The sequence below is a fragment of the Monocercomonoides exilis genome, assembly GCF_001643675.1.
Source record: "Monocercomonoides exilis strain PA203 chromosome Unknown scaffold23-1346700, whole genome shotgun sequence".
Lineage (NCBI taxonomy): Eukaryota > Preaxostyla > Oxymonadida > Polymastigidae > Monocercomonoides > Monocercomonoides exilis.
The window spans coordinates 1048360-1072094 of NW_027150568.1; the positions used below are offsets into that span (position 1 = coordinate 1048360).

Sequence of the window (23735 nt, forward strand, 5' to 3'; positions counted from 1 at the left end):
ATCTGCAGGGATAGGGTTGAAGCTGTGCGCGAACGCTGTATAGTAGGCGGTGGGGAAGAAAGAATGGCGGAGGGCGCTGTTTCGAATGGCGCGGCTGCTGGTGGAGCTGGTGGGGCTGCAGCTGGGGAGGAACGAGGTGGGAGTTTTATTTTCTTTGGTCCGCTTCCGCTGGGCATGTAGTGCGTGGTGAAGATTCATGAGGCAATAATGTTGTTGAAGGAGGGATAAGAAGGCTATGCCTTTCCAACTGCTTTGTCGGAATTGCCATTATTAATGTTATCTTCTTTTCCTTTTTAATTTTCTTCCTGCCTCTTTTCTTTCTCTTCTTTTTCTTCAAATCTTTAACACTCTGTTATTTTGGAATCTCCATTTTTCTTCCCAATTTGCTTTTGTTCCATCCAACAGCTCATTTTCCCAAAATTCTCCTTTAATAATTCACATCAATTTTCTTTCAAAGTATATTTTGAAAGAAACAAATATTTTATCAATCTTTTTTATGCGTTTTTTCTCAATAAATACTTCTAAAAAAAATGTTTGAAATGCAGGAAATGAAGGAGTTAAAGAAGTTTTTTCTGAATTTCTTGAACAATTATTGAATGAGGAGATTTCAACAGAAATTATTACAGAATCAGAATCTTGTATCACAATGTTGTATCCTTTTAATAGCTTCACATCATCAGCTACAACCCAATTAAATGTAACTTCTTTGCTTTGTCCAATTTCAATGATATCTGATGTTGCCTCAATATGCTCTAATTTCACATTCATCAACGAAATCTGATCCCCACGAAGCACGAATGAAGGCTTGTAGAATGAAAGCATTGTTATCGAGCAGTTATCAACATGCAGAACTTTATTTTCGATGGTTAACAATGTTGGATTGAGAATAACAGATTCAATATTTTCTGATTGGACAACCGAAGAAAAATAAACAGATGAAAGAGAAAGTTGTCCGTTTGTTTCATGAATGATTGAATTGCCTGAATATGAAAACGATTTCCCAAAATTGAATTTCAATCTTTCAATTCGAATATTCTCTGTGGTTGTGATAAGGCTTCCCGCATTGCTGACAATCGTTAAGTTCAGATTGATCAGAGCGGTTGAGGGAGATTTCAACGAGTGAATGCTAACATTTTGCAAACTGCATTATCCATTGATGATGGTTTCCTCCGATATCAATAGTTGCGAATATGATGAAGGAATGATGTGTTGAACTCCAACATCCAATGAATAACAGGGAGCACTCAACTCTCCACATTGTTTGCTATCTGCGTGATTGTCTGCAGTTATAGACACAAATATCGTCTCACTCTGGTATCTCATAACCCTCAGCAGAAGATATACTTCACCAATAAACGAGTCGGTTGTGCATCCCCACATCGCCAGCTCTTTCTCAAAAGGTGCTCAGAAATCTGTAACACATTTGAAACACTAAAAAAGAAAGTGTCAAAATTAATTAAACATAAAGAAAAACAAATAGCAAACCATCAATTTTTTAAAATAATTTTGTTCACTCCAACTTGTGCAAGCTGTATTTGCTTCCATGAAAGTTGATATTCAATCTGAGTTTAAAAAAATTCTGATTAAGTTAAAACTTAAGTGATCATCAGAATATTTGTTTATTCCTTTAAAAAATCTAAACAAACCATGAACAATTCATGAAGTTGCAAATGCAAAATAGTTCAACATAATAAAACTCTTTTTCATTGTGAAACAAATAATTAAATTTTGATCAAAAAATCAGATATATAATTTTTTGTGACAAAATGTTTTTTCTCATTTTGAAGTTTGCAATGAACTGATAAGCATTATAGTGAATTTTTTCGTTTTTGATGAGAATAATGGTAACGGAATGAACAATAATTAACTTCAATGGGTCAAATATTTGATCTGATGTCACTTTTCAAAAAAATTTTGCCATTTCGATTGAAAATTTTTCGATTTCGTTTGCAACTTTTTCGACTTTGAATAATAATTTTCGACTTTGAATGAAACTTTTTCGACTTCGAATGAAAACTTTCGACTTTGAATGAAAGTTTTCCGACTTTGAATTATTTTTGGTGTATCTATCCACAACAAAGCAATGCATTTGAAATCAAAGTCTTTCTTCAAATTTTTTGGGGGAAAAACGTTTGAAAAATTTTTTATTTAAATGCAAATTTATTATTTCAAACGCAAATTTTTTGATTTTGAATTTATACTGATTTGTTTCAAAATAAAAATTATCATAAACATTATAAATTTTAAAATAAATTAAATATTAACAAATATGAAACACAAGATACGATAGAACAATTAAAAAGTTGAGGAAAATCAAATACGAGAAAAAGTAGTTGGAGCAACAGAGAGTGCAAAAGGCATCATTGCAGTTGTAAAAGAAGATGATAAAAGAGGAGAATTGGCTGATGAGGCTTGTTTGAGTGCAAGAGGGTGAACAGATTGAAAGGAAACAAGAAGCAACAAAGCATGCTGCGGGAAAGGTAATTCAACGAACAGTGGGCTTACTGATTCACACAGTGGGAGAGCAAGAGAAAAAGCATGGGATGTACACATTAAGGAGGATGGGCGCGATGACGCAAAAGGATAGAAAGAGGAAGGAACAAAGGAAGCGGAAGTTGATGTCGAAGCTAAATATGAAGGGGTAGAAGTGTTCGGCAAAAGAGGAGACGAAGAAGATGGAGGAGAAGTACTTGGTGGTGGTGGAGATGCAGACATTTGTTGATGAAGTGAAGGAGATGACGAGCCTTCGCATGGAACAAAGAAAGACAAATGAAGCATCACAGGAATATGGCAATGCGACAAATAAGGCGAAAGAGACGAATTTCTGTTTGAAGGAAATGAGGATGTGGAAGGAGGAATACTTGAAGAGGCATAAGCAACATTTTGCGGGAATATTGGCGTAGATGGGAAAGAAGACATATAAGAGCGCTGGAAGAAAGGAGGAACTCGGATCTGAAAAACCAACCCCGACACCAAAGTGACTCTGCGAAAGTTGAATCTGAAAAGCTGCAGTCCAGTAGTCGAAGAAGAAACACTAGGAAGAATAGAAGATGGCACGTGATGATGGATATAATAGGAAGATGTGGGAGATGAAGATGAAGATGAGGAAGATGAGGAAGAAGATAAAATATTTGTTGCCGAATGTTGATAAGAAGGAAACAAAGAGTGAAGAGGATGAGGAGGAGGAGATGAAGCATAGACTGATGCTAAGAGCGACAGCTGTTTGGGAGATGGCGGGACAAGATGTGATGACAGCACAGATGAAGCAAGATCGTAGGAAGACATGGTGGTTGGGCGAAGAATTGGGTTGATTGGAAAGCGATTTGACAGCGCAGCATCTGACAAAGCAGGTGGAGTAATGAAAGTGGAGGAAAAGCCGCCCATCACCTGGATGCGAGACAGTCGAAGCGAATGAAGGGTAAGCTGAGAAGAAGCAGATGAGAGCATCCTTTCGTCAAAAAAGTGGTTGCAGCAAGGCGACGACGATGGCAAGGCAGAACAGGAGAGAGGAAAAGAAGCTGCGACTGAGCACGAAATTGAAGAAGACAGAAGAGGCTGTGCAGGGGAGAATGTGTGCAGTGGAAGTGGTGTAAAGTGGATGATTAGTGCCCGACAGAATGTGTACGGGAAAATTAAATCAATACGTTCCGGCGAGTTCAACCTCGCAAGTGGTTTCAAAGGAGACAAAGGCTCTTGTGGGAAAGGTGAAAAAGAAAGTGGTATTGAAACATTTTTCATGTCAAAATTTGAAATCAACGCATTTGAAGAAGAAGATGATGATGACGATGATGAAGTTTGTTTTGTAAACGAAACAGTTGAGGGAAAAGAAGAGGAAAGCTGGAGAAGTGCTTGCTGTGTAAGATGGCTAATTGAATGCAACGGATAAACAGATACATCAAATGGGAGTTTTAAAGCTGTTTTTCTGTAGTCATCTTCTTTTTCCAATTGGCCTGAATATTGAATCATTCCCTGAAAGTCACAAAATCCAGAGGCAGGTGCAGAAATTGAAACAGATCGAATGAAACAAGAAGAAGATAGCAAAAGAACAAAGCTTAAAGAAGGCAAATACGGAGCAGATATCCAAGTTGAGTCAGAGGAAGATGTGGGCAATGGCAGAGGAGGGAGCAAAAGGATGGAAGCAGGAAGAGAAGGGTTGGCAGACGGAGGAGTGAGGAGAAAGTCTGAAGATGGCCAGAGAGAAACATCGGTGCAACCAGAAATATAGGAAGAGAGCAAAGGATGTGGATTGTCGGCGGGTAAAGATGAAGAGACAACGTTTGAAAAATTGCTGTTTTTTGAATCGTTTTGCTGGGTTGAAGAATTCCACAGGGATCTTTGTGAAGACGAAAGCGACAAGTGTTTAGGGAGTTGCAAATGTTGATTAAATTGGATGGATCTCTGGTTGCATTGCTGTGAGCGTGTTAAGAAATTTACAAGAGAGGAAGCATTATCCGAATGGAGCAGCACTCCAAACAAATCTTCAACAGCTCTTTCTTTCTTTTCCATCAGCAGAATTTTTTTCTGTTTTGCTCGTTTTTCTTCTCTTTCAATAAGGAAAAAATATGGAAACAGGCTTCGCTGTAGTGCAATGTTCAGCTGGTGGAAGAAAGCACGAGAAAGCGAAGAGAGCAACGAGAAGAGCGAGGCAAACAAGGAATAGCATTCGGGGCACAAGAAATCATTTGAGAAAGGAAGAGCAGGGAAGAGGAGCGACAAGCTGCTTGGAGTTAGAATGGGGTCGTTGTTGTGTGTGAGTGACTCTGCCGCCAGCCCATCGTCAAAAAGCGGCAGGAGCTGCTCTTCCATTTGCTCGTTGCGAGCACCCGCAGTGTTTGAAGCGATGCAGGTGTAGCACACAAGACGGGAGCAGAAGCGGCATTTGTGGAGAACAGAGGGCTGCTGAGAACAAACATAGCACGAATAAACAGGTGGAGTGGGCAGCATTTGGGATGAAAGTATCTGCGAAGACGGATATGTTGATGTTTGAGGCATTCCTGTTGTTTCTTGGCTTATTAAATGTGAAGCGGTTCTTTCATCGTTGTGAGGAGAAATCGATCGAATGGCATGTGGAGTGGAAATTGTTTGCTTTTTTGATGAATCAGAAAGTTGAATTGAGGATGTTCGACTCGATGCTGAATAAGAAGATGAAGAAGAAGAAAATGATCGAAGTAAATTCCCTTTTGAACTGTCTGTTTGCTGGTATGATGCAACAAATGAAGAAGACGTTGACGAAAGAGAAGAAGGTTCAGGAACTTTGTTTTCAGGTGGAGCGGCATTGGTAAGGTTGAGCGAGACATGAATCACAAACCGATAGAGAAGACCCCACAAATCATAAATGATCTTGCATTCTTCTTCCCACTCATCATACTTCAATCCAAACATTTTTATATTCTCTTCGTGTATTTGTTGTTGCATCTGTAGCTGTTTTTGATATTGTGTTGTTTTTAGCAAATCATTTCTGTCTTTTTCTGCTTCTTCTGAATCTTCTTCCTCATATGAGCCTGTCTCTCCTTCTCCTTCTCCTTCAAATTCTTCTTCCTCCTCCTCTTCGTATTCCGTTGAAACTGTTGGATCTTTGCTCACCACAGCCTCATCTCCTCCTTTTGCTGCTTCTGGATGAAGTGTTCTATGCTCAATGAACACCGTGTTGTCATCACCGTCTTTGTGCACTTTGAACTGTGACAGATCATCCACAGTAACTTCTTCATGTTGTTCGGTTGTGCTGCTGCTGAGATAAGATTTCGGATGCTTTTCTTCGCTTTCTGAGACAGATGTTTCTGCTTCTTCTTCTGTCAGATAATCCGCTGAGGCCGTTGAAGTTGATGAGGAAGAAGAAGAAGAGGATGAAGAAAGTGAGAGAGAAGAAGTGGAAGTGCTTAAAGAAGAAGATGAAGAAGAAGAAGTTGAAGAAGATATAGCGGTTGATGAAGATGACGAAGATAAAGTTGATGTTGGAGCTTGTTGAATTGTCAATCGAGTTGGAACTTCATCAAGACGTTCAAAGGCATTCGTATTTTTGTCAGAAATGGAAGAAGAATTTGTTGGATCTGTTGATGAATTAGTATTTGAAAGAACAAGAGATGTCGAGGAGGAAGATGAGGAGGTGGAAGTTGAAGTTGAATAAGGAGTCAAGACAGATGTGATAGATGGCTCATATGCAGCAGCAGGTGTTGGATAGAAAGAAACAGGTGTTTGTAAAGTCAGCGAACGAGGTAATGGAGACGGCTGAACAAGAGATGAAAAGGCAAGAGAAGATGACAAAGAAGAAGAAGAAGATGATGATGAGGAGGAGGAGGATAAAGATAAAGATGATGATGATGATGATGAAAATGACGAAGAAGGAGAATGATTGTGTTTCAAGTTATGGAAGTGCTTTTCTCTTTCTGCCGAAAGAATATTCTCAATTGATGAGAATGCGTTGAAATAGGAGAATGTGAGTGAATGTCTCAGAAGATGCACATGAACAGACCACACGAGAGAAGACAGGATGGTTCTGGGCGACGTCAAAAGAAGCTTCAGAGATTTGTAGCACATTTGCTGCGTCTCAACTGGAGTGCTTCTTTTGGCAAGTTGCTCGGACGATTGTTTGGTTTCTGGGTGTGGTGGGGACAATCCAATGTCTCTCTCGCCCGATGAAATAGAAGAAGAAGAAGAGGAGGAGGAAGAAGAGGAAGAAGAAGCCAAAGAAGATGGATGTGATTTGGACACAGCTGATCCGTCGTTTGGAAACAGAGGCAGGTCGCATGCAGACATCAGCAGCTCAGATATTGTTGGCTTATTCTTCTGCTCTGAATGTGAAGGCGAAGAAACCAATGAAGAAGGTTGAGGCTGTTGAGATGACAGCTGCTGCTGCTGCTGTTGTTGTTGTTGTTGAGAAGGCTCCTGCAAATTTGGCAGAGAAGAAACAGAGCGGAATGAGGCTGGGGAGATTGGGGTGGGAGGAATTGCAGGTGAGTTTCTGGGTGATGTGGCGTGCTGCTGTGATGGATCAGGCACAAAGGGAGAAGTGGAGCCATTGCTGAGCTGCTTGGAGAGGTTGAATGGCTGTGACAAGACAGAAGAAGCAGAGAAAGTGGAGGAGCCGCGCCGAGACGAGTGGCTGTCAGACTCAGCTGTGGGCTCAGAGTTGGACGAGATGGAAGAGGTGTGGAGAGGATGGTTGAATGACTGCGGATTGGAAGGGAGAAGAGATGAAGGAGAATATGAGGCATGTGATAGAGAAGAAAGAGATGAAGGAGAAGGTGGTGGATGTGCAGAAAGAAGGAGGTCGCGAGATACAGACGAAAAAAGCTGTTCTTTGAACTTCTTCTTCTGATAAGTCTCAATTTTCCGTTCTTTCTTTTCCATTTCCCGTTGATGTTGTGCTTCTTTACTTCGTTCTCTTTCTCTTTCTCTCTCCTTTTCTCTTTCCTCCTCCTCTTCTTCTGCATTTGCTTCCTCTTCCTCCTCAATCTGCTCTCTTGTTTTGAAGATTTCATCATACTGCTTCCTCAAAGATGGGCTTTGGAAAAGCGAATGGGCCGAAGTCGAAGAAATGCTTGTGGACTTGAAAAGAGGCTCGCCCCAAACAGAAATCTGTCCAATCAGCTGCGGTGCTGTTGATGACTGACCTTGGCGAACATGAGGAAAAGTGAAGGTGAGTGTGATGATGCGGACAAGCCCTACAGGAACTGGGTCTGCAGTTGGTGGGATGGGCAGGGGGAGAGGGAAAGGCTGGCCAGAAGTGGGAAGAAGAGGAATTTTCAATTGTGCTGTGTCGTCTGGGAATTGTGATGGAGAAGGAGAAGATGGAGATGAGGAAGAGGAAGAGGAAGAAGAGGTAGATTGGAATGCAGGAGGAGATGACAGCGTTGGAGAATACGGAGAAGCAGAAGAGGTTGAAGCTGTGGAAGATGAATGCACAGAGTTGGCAGATGAAGATGAAGAGGATGTGGAGGAAGCAGCAGCTGCTGTGGATGATGCAGATAAAGCAGAGGGTGAAAACGGAGTTGGCATTGAAGAAGAAGAAGAGGATGATGATGAAGACGATGACGATGAAGAAGAGGAGGAAGAAGAAGTTGATGATGAAGCATTTGCAGGAAGAGGAGGAGGAGATGTGGAGACAGGAGGAGAATAAAACGGCAGAAGAGAAGGAGAAGAAGCAGGCGATGGAGAAACGCATGGAGATGATGAAGGAGTGGGAGAAGGAGTGGGAAAGGGAGATGAAGAGGATGAAGAGGAGGAAGCAGATGGTGAAAGAGGGTCGGTTGAGAAAGAAGAAGGAATACCTTCCCAAAACGATGAAAGAGGTGTTGAATCGGAAAGACGAATGGGAATCACAGTTTGAGTGGAGCATGTTGTGTTGTAACGAAATGGAGGAATTTGAATGAAAAGTGTGTTTTTTGAGTGGAAAATTCCTTCTTCGTCGCTTTCGTTCAAAAGCTGACTGAGTTCAGTTTCTGTTACTTGCTTTTGAGAAGAACTTGAAAAGGTAAATGAATGAGAATTGGCAGAAGAGGAAGATGAAGAGGATGAGGAGGAAGATGAAGAAGTTAAGTGAAATTGCTGAAGCTGCTGTTGTAGTTGTTGTTGCGATTGTTGGACTTGTTTCTCAGAAGGTGGGTAAGAGACAAGCGAAGGTGAGTAATAGCGAGGAAGCAGAACAGAAGGAAGAACAATGCCAAGTGTGTCGAATGACAGTCCCATGGCGATTGAGACAGAAGAAGGTGACGCTTCTTCGAGCTGTGCCATTAAGCTCTCTTGCGAATAAGGATTGAATGAAGATGTTGATGGAGATGTTGATTGGTTCTGAGAGGAGAAAAGAGAAGAAGCAACTTTTGAAGGAACAGTTGGACGATGGAAAAAGAGGTGTGTAACAAAAGCAGGCATTGGCAGGATGATTGTGACTGTTGGAGAACCTGAGCTGCACACAAAGGAAATATCACATTGTTTAAATGAAGAAGAAGAAGATGATGATGACGATGATGATGAAGGTGAAGAAGGATTACTGAGGCAATTTTGAACTGGAGAAAAAGGATGATGAGGCAGTGGATGAGGAATGGAGTTCTTCAGCAAAGGAGCAGATGAAAGATAGATCACATGCTGTTTGAGCAGAATCGAAGAAAAAGAAGAATGTGGAACAGAAGAGATGCATACAGGCATCGTGTCATTGTCAGCATCGAATTCCACTTCTGTTGCCTGTGAGTCCACTTCCATTCCATCGCTTATTGAATCGTTTCTGCCTGCCTCGCTCAGTTCTCCTGAATGAAAGTGAGGCTGCTGAAGAGGTCTTTCTGAGTTCTTGTCGGTTGTCTTCCATCCAACTTTCGAATTTGAATGTGCTGATTGAAGGGATCTTTCAGGACTTGGTTCAAATGGAAGCTTATTTGATTGTCTTTTGAGCGAACTGCCTCGTTCTCGTGTTGTTTGTTTGGAATGTCTTGCGTGTAAAGGAAGAGCCATCGAATATTCTCCAATGAATGTGGCAGAAAGTGCTTCCTGAATCTGCTTCTGGCGGAAAGCAACTTCGTCTTCATCTTCTTCTCCTTCTCCTTCTCCATTTACAACTTCATCATTATTGCCTTTTGCATCTTTACTATCTTCTGAATTATTTGTTGATTGGCTGTGATGTTTGCTGTGGCTGTGTGAATGGCTTTGATGATGACTATTATGATGGTAATGATGATAATGGCGATGATGCATATGGCGATGATTGAGTTTACTGGAATGATTAAAATCATGCTGCAAATGTTTACGATGATCATCGTCCAACAAAGTTCGCTTATTTTTGCTCTGTTCAGAAGAAATATCTTCCTTGTCTTCTTCTTCTCTTTCTCTTTTTCTGTCTTTTTTATTCGCTTCACCCAAACTGTTAGTATCTTCATTGCTGAAAGAATCCAACAATTCATCAGAGGAACGAGAAGATAAAGAAGAAGAAGAAGTTGGAGAAGAGTGATGAGAAGGGCAGGTGCTGCATGATAAGGAATATGTTTGAGAAGAAAAAGAAGAGTCTGAAAAAGCAGATGTCGAAGAAGGAGAAGGAGAAGGAGAAGGAGAAAGTGTTGATGAATCAGAATCTGGTGATGTTGATGTTGTTGATGATGACAAAGACATCAACGAAGAAGATGAAAAAGAGGAAGTTGCAGAAACCTCTTCTGAATTTGTGCTTTCGCTGCTCACAAAATCTTCTCCATACACATTTGCATGTCTTCTGCTAATTCCTCTCTCATTCCGAACTTTCTCATTCATCTTATTTTCTTGTTCTGTCTCAAGTGAAGAAGAAGAAGAAGAAGGAGAGGAAGTGGAAGTGGAAGAAGAGGAAGAGGAAAGAGATGATGCTCGTGAAGTTGATGGAGCAGCTGGTTCCAATGTAATTGGAATCTGATCAACCATCTGCCCAGTGATGAACAATGAAGCCAATCGAATATCCTCAAAAAGTTTGTTGCTTGATTGTATTTGTTGTTTCTGCTGCTGAGTTCCAGAAAGAGGAAGCAAAACATCACCAACGTTGATGTTTGGCGTGGAGAAAGGCACAGAAAATTGAGGCGGTGAATCAGACGAGGCAGAAGAGTCATATGAAGAGAAAGGAAGTTGGGGGGTGACAACAGCCAGTGCACCGTGGGAGAGAAGAGAAGGAGTGGAATAAGACGAAGGGATGGACATGAATGGAGTGCTGGGCACATCAAATGTGATGGCTGAGAAGAATTCTTTGTCATCTGTGTTTGAAGAAGTATTGAAGTTACTGATATTATTGCTGTTATTGTTATAGTTGTTATTGTTGCTATAGAAATTGGCATTTGTATTTGGTGTGCTCAGCACTTCCGCTGGTATTAATGGAGACGATGAAGAGGAAGAAGTCAATGAAGGCATGTTTGTATTCATTCCATTTTGAGTATCTCCTGTTAAAGAAAGCAAGCTTGTGCGATGACCATTTCCATTATTTCTGCTTCCATTGCCCAAGCAAATAAGGCAGCCCAAATTAAACAGCGACCCTTCGTTCTTCAGCATCCGTTTCCTGTGCTTTCTGTCCCAATGGAACCATTCCAGCTGGCTGCCGAAGCCCGAGCGCCAAAAGAGCGCTGGGTGGAACGAGGGAAGCATCCACATGGCTGCAAACGACTGGAAAGTGAGGTGGCGCTGCGGATCAGAGAAGATGTTCTGGAAGCGCCTGCGGATGGAGATGATTGCGTTGGATGGGGTTGAGACAGAAGAAGATGATGAAGAAGAGGAAGATGATGATGAGGAGGAGGAGGAAGATGAAGAAGAAGATGAAGAAGAAGGGGAGGAAGTAGATGACGAATTTGAAGATGAAGAAAACGATGAAGATGACGGCATTTTATCCAATGGTGCTGTGATTGAACGAGTTTTCTTGTGGCTTATCTCTTTTGATGACCAGCTCTGAGATAGGCTTTGAGAAGAATTGAAAGAAGAATTGGAATACTTCAAAGACACCGAAGATTTCGAAAGAGGGGATGAAAGAGGAGTCATAACAGCTGCTGTGATATTTGGAACAAGAGGATTTTGAGACAATAAATCAGAAGAAGATGGAGAAGAAGGCGTTGAGCCTGAAGAAGAAAGATTGGATGTAAGTTGGCGATTGACTGTTGGCAGAGGCGATGGAGCAGAAGAAAGCAGAGAAGACACAAAGAAACCAGAAGAAGGGCGAAATCTGTGCTGTATTGGGTGAACAGGAGAAGGCTGAGGCGGAGAATTGAGCGACTGTGGCGAGAAAAAGAAATTTGGCTGCTGAAACGGAAAGATTGGATGAACGCTTCGAGGAGAGCTGAATGAGAAGGAATCGAAGGTCGAAATGGAAGAAAGAGGAAGCACTTCAGCATTTGCTGGCTTTGCTGCCTGGAGTTCGACTATCTGGTAATTCGGCTCAAACAGCTTCCTCCAAACAGACCGGCCGATTGCCATCTCTCCTCTCCTGTCCAACCGAAGCGAGGCCAAGAAATTGACTGCAGAGTGACACAGAGGTGAATCATACTGATCAGAAGACACTGAATCCCGCTTCCTGCTTCTCAGCACGTATGGTTGAGTTAAATCCTTCTGGTTGATGAAGAGGCGGATGAGACTTGTGTGTGTAGCGAGTGAATGCGTGTACAGTAAGGAATTGGCATTAGCGTGGATTACAAACTGTTCAGCGATAGCAGAAATGGCATGCGAGGAGAAGAAGGAGCGCACAATGGAAGTAGCATCCAGATGAGTCTTTTTGGTGGAATTGTTTGAGGATGATGAGGAAGATGAAGATGAGGAGGAGGAGGAAGAGGAGGATGACGAAGTTGAAAAAGACGAAGAGGAAGGGGAAGAATTGTTATCTCCATCTGAATGCATATGCAATGCAGCTGAAAGCAACGCATATCGGGGCATTTGAGGAATAATTTGACTGAAGCACTTGTTTTGTTGATCAGGAGCATCTTGTTTATCATCACTGCACATTGAGAGTGATGAACGACGAGGAGAATTGACAAAAGAGGATGATGAGGGCGATGAAGAAGAAGGCGAGGATAATGCAGCAGATAATGGAGAAGCAGACGAAGATGAATCAGTCTGGCTTATTCTCTTTTGCGAGAGTAAAATCTGTTGCTTTTTCTGCAACTGTTGTGATGCTAGATGTGAATAATGGTTCATCTGTGCCAGCATCTCCTGGATGATCGGAAGAAGCAGGAAAAACGAAGAGACAGATGTTCTGTCCATCGAATCAGCACAATTCACTCGCACAATTCCTGCCTGTGAAGTTAGAGTTTTGAGGGTAAGTTTGGACAAAGAAGACATCAGAGGAGAGGCAGGTGTGGCTTGAGGGGTGAGAAGATTGGAGGAAAGGCGCTTGGGTTTGTTTGGCTCGACAGCTGGTTCTTCTTCGTCATCGTCGAATGTCATGACAGAAGTTAAATCATCGTCGATTTCGAATTCTTTGGATTTTTGTGTGAAATTGTTTGAAGAGGAAGAGCGGTGAGCGTCAGAAGGCGAAAAGGAAGCAGAAGCTGAAGAATGAAAAGAAGAGTTTGATGAATTAGATGTGAGAGAAGACAAAGAAGAAGATGAAGATAATGTGGAAGGCTGATGAGGAAATGAAGAGGGAGAGGAAGATGAATTGGAAGAAGACGAGTTCACTCCGGAAAACGATCTTCTTGTATGGCTTTTGCTTTTCTCCCTGACAATCACGCCAGAAGAGAACCCAGCTGCTACCAACGCACTTGCCATGCGCTGCCACAGTCCAAGAATCGTCTTCTCCTTTCCAAGCTGCTTGACCAGGGCGTGCCAGTTGAAGTTGGAGAAGTGAATGGGGAAAGATGAAGTGAGGCGAGAAGGAGTGAAATCGAGTGAGAATATCTGCGGATGTTCAGCTGGTGCTATGCTTTTGATGGAAGAAGTGTATGGCGAAGGAGAAGAAGAAGGAGAAGCGATATTTTTGGAATCTGAATGTCTTTTGGGGAGGGAAGAAGTTGAAGCTTTTGAGCTTTTGTCAAAAGGAGTGGAAGGTTGAGAGACAGACGAAAATCCAATTATTGGAGAAGAAGAAAAAGAGGAGAAAGGAGAAGAGCAATTTGGAGATGGCGAATGAGATGATAAAGAAGAGGTGGAAGAAGATGAAGAAGATTGTAATTGTGATGCAAAATTCACAGTTGCATTCGAAGGAGCGAACTGTGAGTGTCGCAATGGTGCTGGGGCATCAAATGGAATTGCCTGTTGTTTCTGAGCTGGCTGTTCAGGAAGCTCATTTATTTCGCTATGTTCATTTGATTGCTGTGCAGCTGTCTGTTGTAGCGGAGCAAAAGTGACAAGGCGATGTGGCTGAAGCGGTGTGACGATTGATCCATCGGCTGTGTGTGGAGCAGCATGTTCAGACGACTCTGTTTGATGTTCATTTGAATGTTTTGGTGTTTTGCGGCCTGACGGAGTTGAAAGTGGAGTGGATGAAGGACAATACGAAGAAGTGGAAGATGTTGATGAAGAAGATAAATTACTTCCGTTCGAACAATCATTTGGCAGAGGCAGAGGCAGTGGCAAAGGAGTGCAAATGATCGAAGCTTCTTCGAAATGTCTGTTTGGAGCAACAGGAGTGGAAACTCTGCTCAAACATCTGGATGTTTCTAAAGCTGAAAGAGATGAAGATGATGAAGATGATGATGAAGATAAGTCAAATGTGATTGCTCCATCTCCTCGAAATTCTGAGCCAATTGGACGGAAATGGCGCAATTGTGTGTTCCGTTTCTGTTCTCTTCGCATTGCTCTTTTCCTCTCCATTTCTTTGTCCAGCTCCTTCAGCTTTCTCAGTGACGACTGAAAATAGTCTGTCAGATCCAGCTCTGATTTGTGCTGCTCGTCGCACTGCAGAAGAGACAGGCACGTGATCACAACAGAAGGGTCACACTGCTCAATATCACAGCTATTGATAAGGCAGCGCAAAAACATGTTGGAAATGGATGTTGTGTCTGAGAAAGGAGAAGATTGCGTTGCTTTTCGTGGAGAATGGCGATGTGAGCGGTGTTTCACGATTGTTGTGGATTGATGTTTTCGTCTTTTTCTGCTGCTATTTGGTGAAGTTGTGCTGCCCGAGCTATTCTCGACTGCGGCTTCATCTCCTTTTCCTCCTTCTCCTGTGTCTTCTCTCTCCTCTTCTCCTTCCTCTTCTTCATCCTCATCGTCTTCCAGTGCATTCTCTGCCTCTTTCCTCTCCCTTTCCTTCTCCTTTTCCTTCTCAGCAAGCCATCTCGCCTTCCACATCCACTTTCTCCACTCATCCAACCTCCTCCTCAGTCTGTCCCAATACTTCTTCACACCAAAGTGGAAGAAATGCTCATCAAACTGAACATGCGCCGAATCAAACAGCGAACTCACTGAAGTTGACCACTGAAGCGGTACAGTTCCTCGCAGAAACAAGAAAGAGCACCACGCTCCACAAATCACACAATTCTTGTATTTCTCGTCATATCCAGTCATTTCGTTGCATCCATTGGGATACCCAACTCCACATTCGCCTCTGCCCATCCACTTCTCCTTTGCTTTTTCTCTGTCTTTCATCATTTCGGTTGTCCAGCACACAACTTCTGTCTCCATCTCGTTGCCGTTCCCTCCTTCACTGTTTGTTCCTCTCGCGTTGTAGCGCGTGCCCGGATGCAGCGAGCTCTTTCGCGACAGAACAGACACAAAGAAAACAGGACGAAGAAACGGAGAAACAGAAAGAACAGCTGAAAGCGGAGTAACAAGTGGAAGAGAGGCAATTGGAGATGAAGGGTATGAATCAGATGACGATGAGGAGGATGAAGAGGATGAAGAGGAAGAAGCAGATGATGATGATCTCTTTGAAAGTGAAGTGGAAGAGTTTGAAGTGTGTAGCTGAGAGGACGGCTTAGCAGCAGCATTAGGAAAGCTGGGAATAGGAAGATGGGACAGCGGAGAAAGAGGCATCAGCGGAGCTGTTGTGGCAGCTCCCTGCAACAGCACTGCGCAGAAATCAGCCAATCCTTGCTCTTCGAAGTGATGGCGCCAAATGGTGTTCCAGCAGAACGACCGATCGTAGTCACTGATGGCTGACTGGCAGGAAGCAGAATATGCCTCCGCATAGGCAGAAAGCGAAGTGGAGGAAGAGAAAGGAGAAAGGTTGTAAGGTGTCTGTGTGAGTGTGTGTGTGATGGCGGGTGTGGAAGTGCTTGGTGATGTGACAAAAGATGGAGTGGATGCGGTGGAAGGGAATGGGCGTGTAATATCCATCGTTTCGCAAAAGAAGTGGAATTTGTGGACGGAAAAGGAGAATGCAGCATCCATCGATGATGCTTCGATATATTCGAGCGGCAAAGATTGTTCGGAAGTTGATGAAGAGTCAGATTTAGAAGCAGATGCAGATGAAGATGACGAGGAAGATGAAAGAGAAGATGAAGACGAAGAAAAAGAACACTGAACAGATGGAGCTGCAGCCTCCACATATGTGGCAGGTTTATTCTGCTCAAGCAGATGGACTGTGATATTTGATGTTCCATCAACTTTCTGTTCGGAAGATGAGTTATGAGAAATGGTATTGGATCTGACAATGAAAGATGCAGGAACAGGAAAAGATGGACTTTGTCTTTGATTTTGAATGCTATCTTCAACGATTTCTACCGATTGTCTTTGGCATTTCTCCACAGTTGAGAGAATATCAGATGTAACAATGTTGGTCCATAATAAGTCTGAACTGGATTCACAACAATTGTTTGACTGAACAATATTTGTATGTGAAACAGAACCATTGACATTTTTTGGCAATGTGGAAGTGAAAGAAACTGGTGAAAGACTAGAAGCAGATGGAGCAGATGGAGAAGGTGTTGAGCATAATGAATTGTTATGGGAAGACATAGTTGCATTTTGAATTGGCATTAACGTTGAAAAGGGTGTAAACGATTGAGGAAGTGGAATAAGTTGTTGTGGTACAGTCAACTGTTTCTGCGAGATGCTAAGGATATGTGACTCACCTGTTAATGTTGATTGCCGAAAAGTAATTTGATTGAATTTCGCTAATTTCCTCCTTTCCAAAGGATAATTTGGAGAAACCAAATGCTCTAATTCCTCAATTCCAAAAACTGAGCTGCTGTCGTATCCAGGAGGATCATGCTTAAAATAATCAATTATCTTTTGCTCCATAGAAGGTGATTTCAAGGATGAATAAGATATCGGATGAAGAGGGCATTGAGGAAGATTAAATCTTATCCATTCAGCACTTTTCACAGTGAAAACAGAATGCAAGGGCGGTAAAACCATTGTTCTAACAATTGAAGTTGCAAGTAATAAAAATGATTCCCTTGCAAGAATAACATATCCAAGAATCGCATCACCAGAAAATTCAATTTTTGGATTGTTTTGAGTTGCCCTTAGGAAAGAAAGAGCTTGTTGCGACGAGGGGAAAATGTCGATTCCGGGTATTCCTGAGACAAATGAAAGAAATGTTAAAAAAGAAAAAAAATCTATAATAACCTTTAAAAATTAGCTTCCCTGTTGAAGGTTCAACTGTCAAAATTGTCGTATCACATCGCGTCCTGAGTGATGAGACAATAAACTTTGAATAAAAAATATTATAGCAAAACAAAATTTTCGATTGTTGGAAGAAAATATATTTCATTCAGCGAACAAATAAAGATATTTCAAATTTTTTAAATAACATCATAATTTTCAAACATTACGACCGTCATATGTTCGAACAACAAGATGTGAAGGTGTTGGACGAATCATATATCGGTAAGCCAAATAGCTCAATGTAAAGCTGCGACGTAGGTGTTTTTTACTTTGTCGTTGATCAAAAAATATCTATTGTGGATAATGATCATTAATTTGATTGTTCATACTCTTTGTAAAAATTCGATAACAAAAAATGATAATAATTGCACACAAACAAAAAATTGAAATAAAAATCGTATGTGAAAAAAATTATGCTTTATAACACATCAAGTTATGCACAGAAGTCACTAAAATGATAAAAATCGTTAGAAATAACGAAAAGTTCAACATATGAAACGGCTTTGAAAAGGAAACGCTTCAACGAAAAGCAAGCTTATATGAAAAAAACCACAAAGTCTATTAAAAGTTTTTCAAATTTAAAGTACATTTATAAAACTGAGCGCAGAAAATCATCAATAAAACAAATAATTTAAAAAAAGAAAAGAAAATTCAAATTTTGCATAATGCTGCAAGTCATAAATCATTTCAAAAGAAAATTAATAATAAATAACAAATTAAATTATAAAAATAAAAACAAATTAAAATTGTGCAATCAATCATTTTTGATGTGATTGATGTTGATGTGGAGCTCCAAATACTTTGGAATATCCAAAATTTGAGGATTGAAATTGATCGATCATTCTCCGATAGAACATACAGAAAAAAAGAAAAAAAGAAAGAAATAATAAATTTATTAGAATATAAAATTCTCTTTATAAAACAAATGATTAAGAAAGAGAGGATAATGCATATCATAAATGGAAATAAAATGAATATAATTTTAAAAAATGAAGAATAAAATATCACATTCAAGAAATACAAAGCAATTAGTAATACTGTTTGTAAAAACGGTTTATTTCTAACAATAAATGTTGCTTCACTGAAATATTTCAATGAAAATCTCGTTCAACAAAATAACAGTTGAAATTCTAAAGAAGAAGAAAGAGAATGAAGTTAAATAACAAAAAAATAAGAATCTCATTAACAGATTTATTTCAAAATCCTCAAATCTCCAGTACGCAAAGTACATCAAACAAAATCTTATAAGAAGCAGAAGAGGAAGAAGAAGAGGAAGAGGAAGAGGAAGAGGTGAGAAAAGCTTAAAAGCTGTTAACAGAGTTGATATAAATACAAAAGAAATTCATTTGTCACAAAAAGAAAGATAATTTTTTTTTTATTTTCATTCAAACAAATTGTGTGTTTTAATAAAAGGAATATTCAAAGAAAGAACTCAAACAATTAGAATTTTTAGTTTCATTCGCAAGAATCAAAAGAATGCTGAAGAGCAGGAGTGGATTGAGAAGAGCAAGCTTTTGGAATGATAAAAGAGACATCTTCAGAAAAGGAGTTAGAAGAAGAGGAAGAAGAAGAGGAGAAAGAAGAGGTGGAAGAGGATGAAGATGAATGAGAAGAAGAAACGGGTTGTGAACTCTCAAAAAGTGGGGAAGATGTCTGAATGAACGGAGTTGCATTGGATGCGTGGGCAGGAGAAGATTGAACAGCGAAAGCGAACTGAGAGCTTGGCGAATATTGGAACGGGCGGAGATCAAAAGCAAAGGAATCAACAGAGTCAGCAATCGACTCACGCTCATCGTCTTTTAACATTTCTTTGTCACTCTCAGCACCTTCTTCGGAACAACCACTAATGTTGCTTTTGTCTTCTTTTGCTTCTCTTTCTTTGAATGAATTCAATTTTTCTGCATTGTTTTGAGCAAAAAGTGATTTGAGTGCTGATTTGTGCTTTCCACATTTGCCATCAGAATCAACAGCATCAACAGCAAATATACCATCTTCTTCAAACACTCTCAACTTTGCACTTTCTTCATGAATTTGCACATTTACCTCGTTTTTCAATCTTTCTCTTTCTGTTTTCATCTCCTTTTCGTTCTGTTTATGATCATAACAAGCCAATGCAAACTGTCTCTTATCTTTTGATACGTCTTCGTTCCTGTTCAAATGAATGTTTTTGTCTGTTTGTGAATCATAAACATCTGCAAACAAATCTTTCGGTTGCGAAAAGAAGAATTCTCCTTCTGAGCTCCGCACAGCCTTCAAGTCAAAATTTGACTGCATCAAATCCGATGAATCCAAAGGAAGTTTATCTGAAAAAGACAATGGCAAAAAAGAAGTCGGAGAAGAAGAAGAGGAAGAGGAAGAAGAAGAAGAAGAAGAAAAGAAAGAGCTTTTCTCAAGTTCTTCAGCAATTCCTTCATGAATGAATTCGTTTTCCTTAATTGATCTTAAAGGCGTTGAATTCCATGCTTTGAAAAGAAAAGGGGAATTTTGACCGGAAAAGGGAGAATAAAAAGGAAGATTCGAAGACATCGAAGAATGTTCCTGTATTGCACGAAATTTTGTTTTGTTGTGTGTTTTTTCATTGAAATTTTCATTTCGATTGACAAAATCATCGTCTTTATTCCCCATCTTCTGCTCCATTTTATCCAAACGTTTGAGGTTTGCCAGCGTTTTGAACTCGAATTTTGGGATGTCAGCAGAAGAATAGAATGTTTCAGTGACGGATTCAGCCTGCAAAACAGAAGGGGCAGAAAAAGGAGCTTTGGCAAGTTGTTCTTTGCATCCACTTTGTTTCATTAATTCTTCTGTTGGTTCAAATGCAAAGTTTATTGTTGTACTTGAAATCTCATTCTCAATTGTTTTGTTGCTCGTTTCATTCTTTTTGTTCATTTCTTTTTTTTCTCCTTCATTTGCAGTTGTCTTATCATCAACCAAACTACCAACATCGACAATTGAGGCATTCTTAGAATCATCAATGAAATCTGCTTTTGTTTTTGTTTTTGGTACAGTTATCATCTTTTGAGATGGCATTAATACAGAAAAATGAGTGAGTCCAATGAAATTTGTTGCATCTTCTGAAGAAAAAGCTGAATGTTCAGGTTTTTCAGAAGGAGCTAAATGATTCAAATGAGCAAATTGAGCTAACCTTGAAGAAAGAGTAAGTTTTCGAGAAGATAAATCAGATAGAGAAGTAGCAGCTTCTTCTGAAAAGTTGTGTTTTGGTGGTTGCGATGGGTCTTCATTGCTTTTCTGATTGATTTTTCCATTTTGATTCTTTGAATCGCTATTGCTATGGTTTAAGTATTCTTCTTCTGATTGATCATTGTTTCTTTCATTGGAAAGTGAAATTTTATTCAATTTTTCTGGTTCAATGATAATTTCTTTCTCTTCTTCTTCCTTCTCCTCATGTTGTTTTGTACAATTAGAGATATTTTCACCTTCAAGTTTGTAATTGTTGCTAGTTTCATATTCTTTCTCTTTAACAATTGATTGAATGATTGGAGTATCTTCATTTAGAAACAAAGTTGGAATTTCAGAAGATGAAGAAGAAGATGAAAAAAAAGAAAGAGACAATTGAATATTTGAAGGTTTAATGGGAAATGAAGAATTTTTGGCTGCTTCAGATTTCTCTGTTGATTCGGATGGAATTGAAGTTAATTGATTGGAATTTGAACAAGCAGAATCCTGCGCATCAGAAAAAGATGTTTCTTTTGAATGCTCAAAGGAAAGTTGGCTGTTATTATCATTTGAAGCATTATTGTTGGTAATATCGGTATTATTGGAATTATTGGAGTTATTATATGCACAATTATTAGCAGTATAAGGATAATGGCATTCCTTATTTTCACAGTCTTCAGTAGTTGAAGATAGAGAAGAAATTGATACAGAAGAAGAAGAAGAAGAAGAAGAAGAAGAAGAAGAAGAAGAAGAAGAAGAAGAAGAAGAAGAAGAAGAAGAAGAAGAAGAAGAAGAAGAAGAAGAAGAAGAAGATATTGAGAACGCATAGCTGTTTGTGCTTTTGGAGAGAAAAGAGGATTCAAAATTGGAAGAATTGGAAGAATTGGAAGAACTGTCAATATGAGGAGAAGGAGCATCAGAATTAGCATTTAGAAAAGAAGAAGTTAACAAAGAGAAAGAAGAGGAAGAGGAAAAGGAGGAAGCTGAAGAAGAAGAATTTAACTGAATTTGTTGAAGTTGCTGTTGATTTTGGTTTGGGTTTTGAATTTGTTGTTGTTGTTGCAGAAGAGAAGAGAAAATGACAAAAGAATTGGAAGGTGTCATTGAAGGAGGAGAAATGTTTGTCAAGGGTTGAGGGTAAGCAGGTTGAAAAGGAGTGAATGAAGAAGGAGGAAGAGAAGGAGGAGAAGCAAAGGTGATAAATGAAGGAGTTGAAGAAGAAGGATTAGAAGAAGCAGGAAAAGAAGAAGGAAAAGAAGGCATTTGTGGAGTTGAATGAAAATATTGTGCATCAAAAGAAGGATTGCATTGTTGAGTTGTTTGAATGGGAGGCTGTTGAAAGATGAAAGATTGATTTAATTGAGAAGAATTCATTTGTTCATTGAAAATTGGTTGGATTTGTTGTATTTGAAGAATTCGTTGTTGCTGATTCTGTTGTTGTTGGTGCTGTTGAAGATATTCTTGCTGACTGTGTGGTTGGCATTGAAATTGGAGTTGGTCAGGAAATTTTGATTGCAGCAATGGAGAAGGTAAAGAAGATAAAGAATAAGAAGAGGAGGAAGGCAAAGAAGAAGCAGCAGAGAAAGAGGAAGGAGAGGAAGAAGAGGAAGCAATTGGAGGTTGAAGAGAAGAAGATTGAGCAGAAAAAGAAGGAGGAGGATAAGGAAAAGCAACCTGAACCAATGCAGGAGCCTGCTGTACTGATGAAGTCTGTGGCAGATACAACTGCTGCTGGCAAGGCAATTGAGATGCAGATGGAAAATTCAATGAAGAATAGCTCACTTGCCCTATCTGCTGCTGAATGAAAGGGAAAGCAGAAGATTGACAGAGCGATGTTTTGAGGGCGGGCTGAGGAAAAGAAGAAGAGGGAATTTGATTGATCACTCGAAAATACGGTTGTGTGTTGAGAGTGGAAGAGAAGAAGAGAGAAGGAGGAAGAAGAAGATGAGGTTGCATTGAAGACGATGGCTCAATTGGTTTGTTGTTTTGAGGCTGGAGAAGGAAAGGAGAAGGCAAAGGAGGCTGAGACGAATGAAAAGGTGACGAGAGAAAGGGAGATGTGTTGATTGGCGTGTGGGGTGTTATATTTTGAGAGGAAAGTGGGGTGTTTGAAGGAGGACTGAAATTTGGTGGGATTTTGTCGGGTAAAATAAGAGGATTATTCTGTTTGTGGGGGAAAGAAGGAGAAGATGATGAAGAAGAAGAAGGTTTTTGTGATTCAGTTGGGGTATTTGATTGATTGCTTGTTGATGGCAGAGAAGGAGAATGGATAGATGGAGATGTAGAAGCAGATGCAGAAAAGGAGAAAGAGGAAGATAAGGTTGAGGAAGAAGAAGAAGAAGATGCACAAGAAGAAGATGACAAAGAAGAAGATGACAAAGAAGAAGATGACAAAAAAGAAGAAGAAGAATTAGACAAAACAGAAGTACTCTCTGCATCGTTGTCTCTTGGCAGCGCCCACTCAGACACCACTTTCTTTCCGTCAATTGTGTTCTCGTGGAGCTTCTCTAACGCACAAGCAGCTGCCTCCTTTGTGTGGAAGTGAATGAACGCGTGTCCCATCTGCTTCTTCGAACTGAAGTCGATCGGGATCGCCACAGACTTCAGCTGCAGCCGCATCTCAGCCGGCAGCAGCGCCAGAATCTTCGTCCTCAACCTCCCAACGCTGATATCTAATGGCAATCCTTTCACAAACACACACATGATCTGCTCCATAATCTTCGGATCAATCGCCCGCCGGCGCGCAAATGTCAGGCTCAGCAGGGAGCCTGCGAGGTAGACGCCCTGCAGCTTGTTCATCGCTTCGAGGGTTGTGGCGTGCGACGGGTACGATGCCCAGCCAAAACCACGGGATTTCCCTTTGTTGTCTGTTGAGAGGATAAATTTGCTCATTGGTATCTATAATATAAATTTAAAAGTATAAAAGTTTTTTTTTTTTAAATAGCACAAATGTGATAATTATTTGGTTTTGGGATTCAACAAAATGTCTTGCAAACTCCTGATTTGGCTTCAAGAGTTTTCTGGATGTATTCAGAGTCAAGATGAACTGGTAAATTAACGATGAAAAGACTGTTTTTCGCATCGGCATATGTAACAATTGCGTTATGACTATCATTCACAAAATAAAATATTTCAATTTATAACAAATTGGATTTATTACAGCATTTGTTTAGCAAACCGTCTTCCGGTGGCGTTATCTCTAAAAGAAGGTGGAGTTTTACATTTTAATGCAGCCATTGTTGAATCCATATCAGCAAATTGAACAAATGCAAATCCTTTTCATCAAAAGCATAAAATTAATTGGAAAAATCAAATAAGTATCCACCTTTTGCAGAAGCGTTCTTTTTCTTTTTTATAATTGTTGCTTCAATAACATCACCAAATCTTGAAAACTCATTTTTAAGATCAGTTGCCGTAACATTACTTGGAAAATCGCTCTGTTGAGTGCATTATTAATAAAGCAAATAAAAGTGATAAATGTGAAATACCACGTAAACTCCACAAACACCACCTAAGGCCCCAGAAGAAATTTCCGAATTTTTAGTATCTGCACTTTCGGAATATTCTTCGCTCGGTGAAGCCATCTTTGC

At 40.2% G+C, this 23735-nt stretch overlaps 2 protein-coding genes across 2 annotated transcripts; both read right to left on the reverse strand.

Annotated features, from left to right (window-relative positions):
• Window positions 1-2140: 2140 nt before the first annotated feature.
• Window positions 2141-17187, reverse strand: MONOS_3670 (putative SacI homology domain; the record flags this gene model as incomplete). Its single annotated transcript, XM_067873685.1, has 3 exons — window positions 2141-16883; window positions 16933-17014; window positions 17134-17187. 3 exons carry the CDS (start codon window positions 17185-17187, stop codon window positions 2314-2316), a joined length of 14706 nt encoding a protein of 4901 aa, XP_067727275.1. The 3' UTR covers window positions 2141-2313.
• Window positions 17188-17273: 86 nt separating this feature from the next.
• On the reverse strand, window positions 17274-23729 carry MONOS_3669 (putative RNA recognition motif domain containing protein; the record flags this gene model as incomplete). Its single annotated transcript, XM_067873683.1, has 5 exons — window positions 17274-23043; window positions 23142-23253; window positions 23324-23420; window positions 23471-23582; window positions 23634-23729. 5 exons carry the CDS (start codon window positions 23727-23729, stop codon window positions 18427-18429), a joined length of 5034 nt encoding a protein of 1677 aa, XP_067727276.1. The 3' UTR covers window positions 17274-18426.
• Between the last annotated feature and the right edge of the window lie 6 nt (window positions 23730-23735).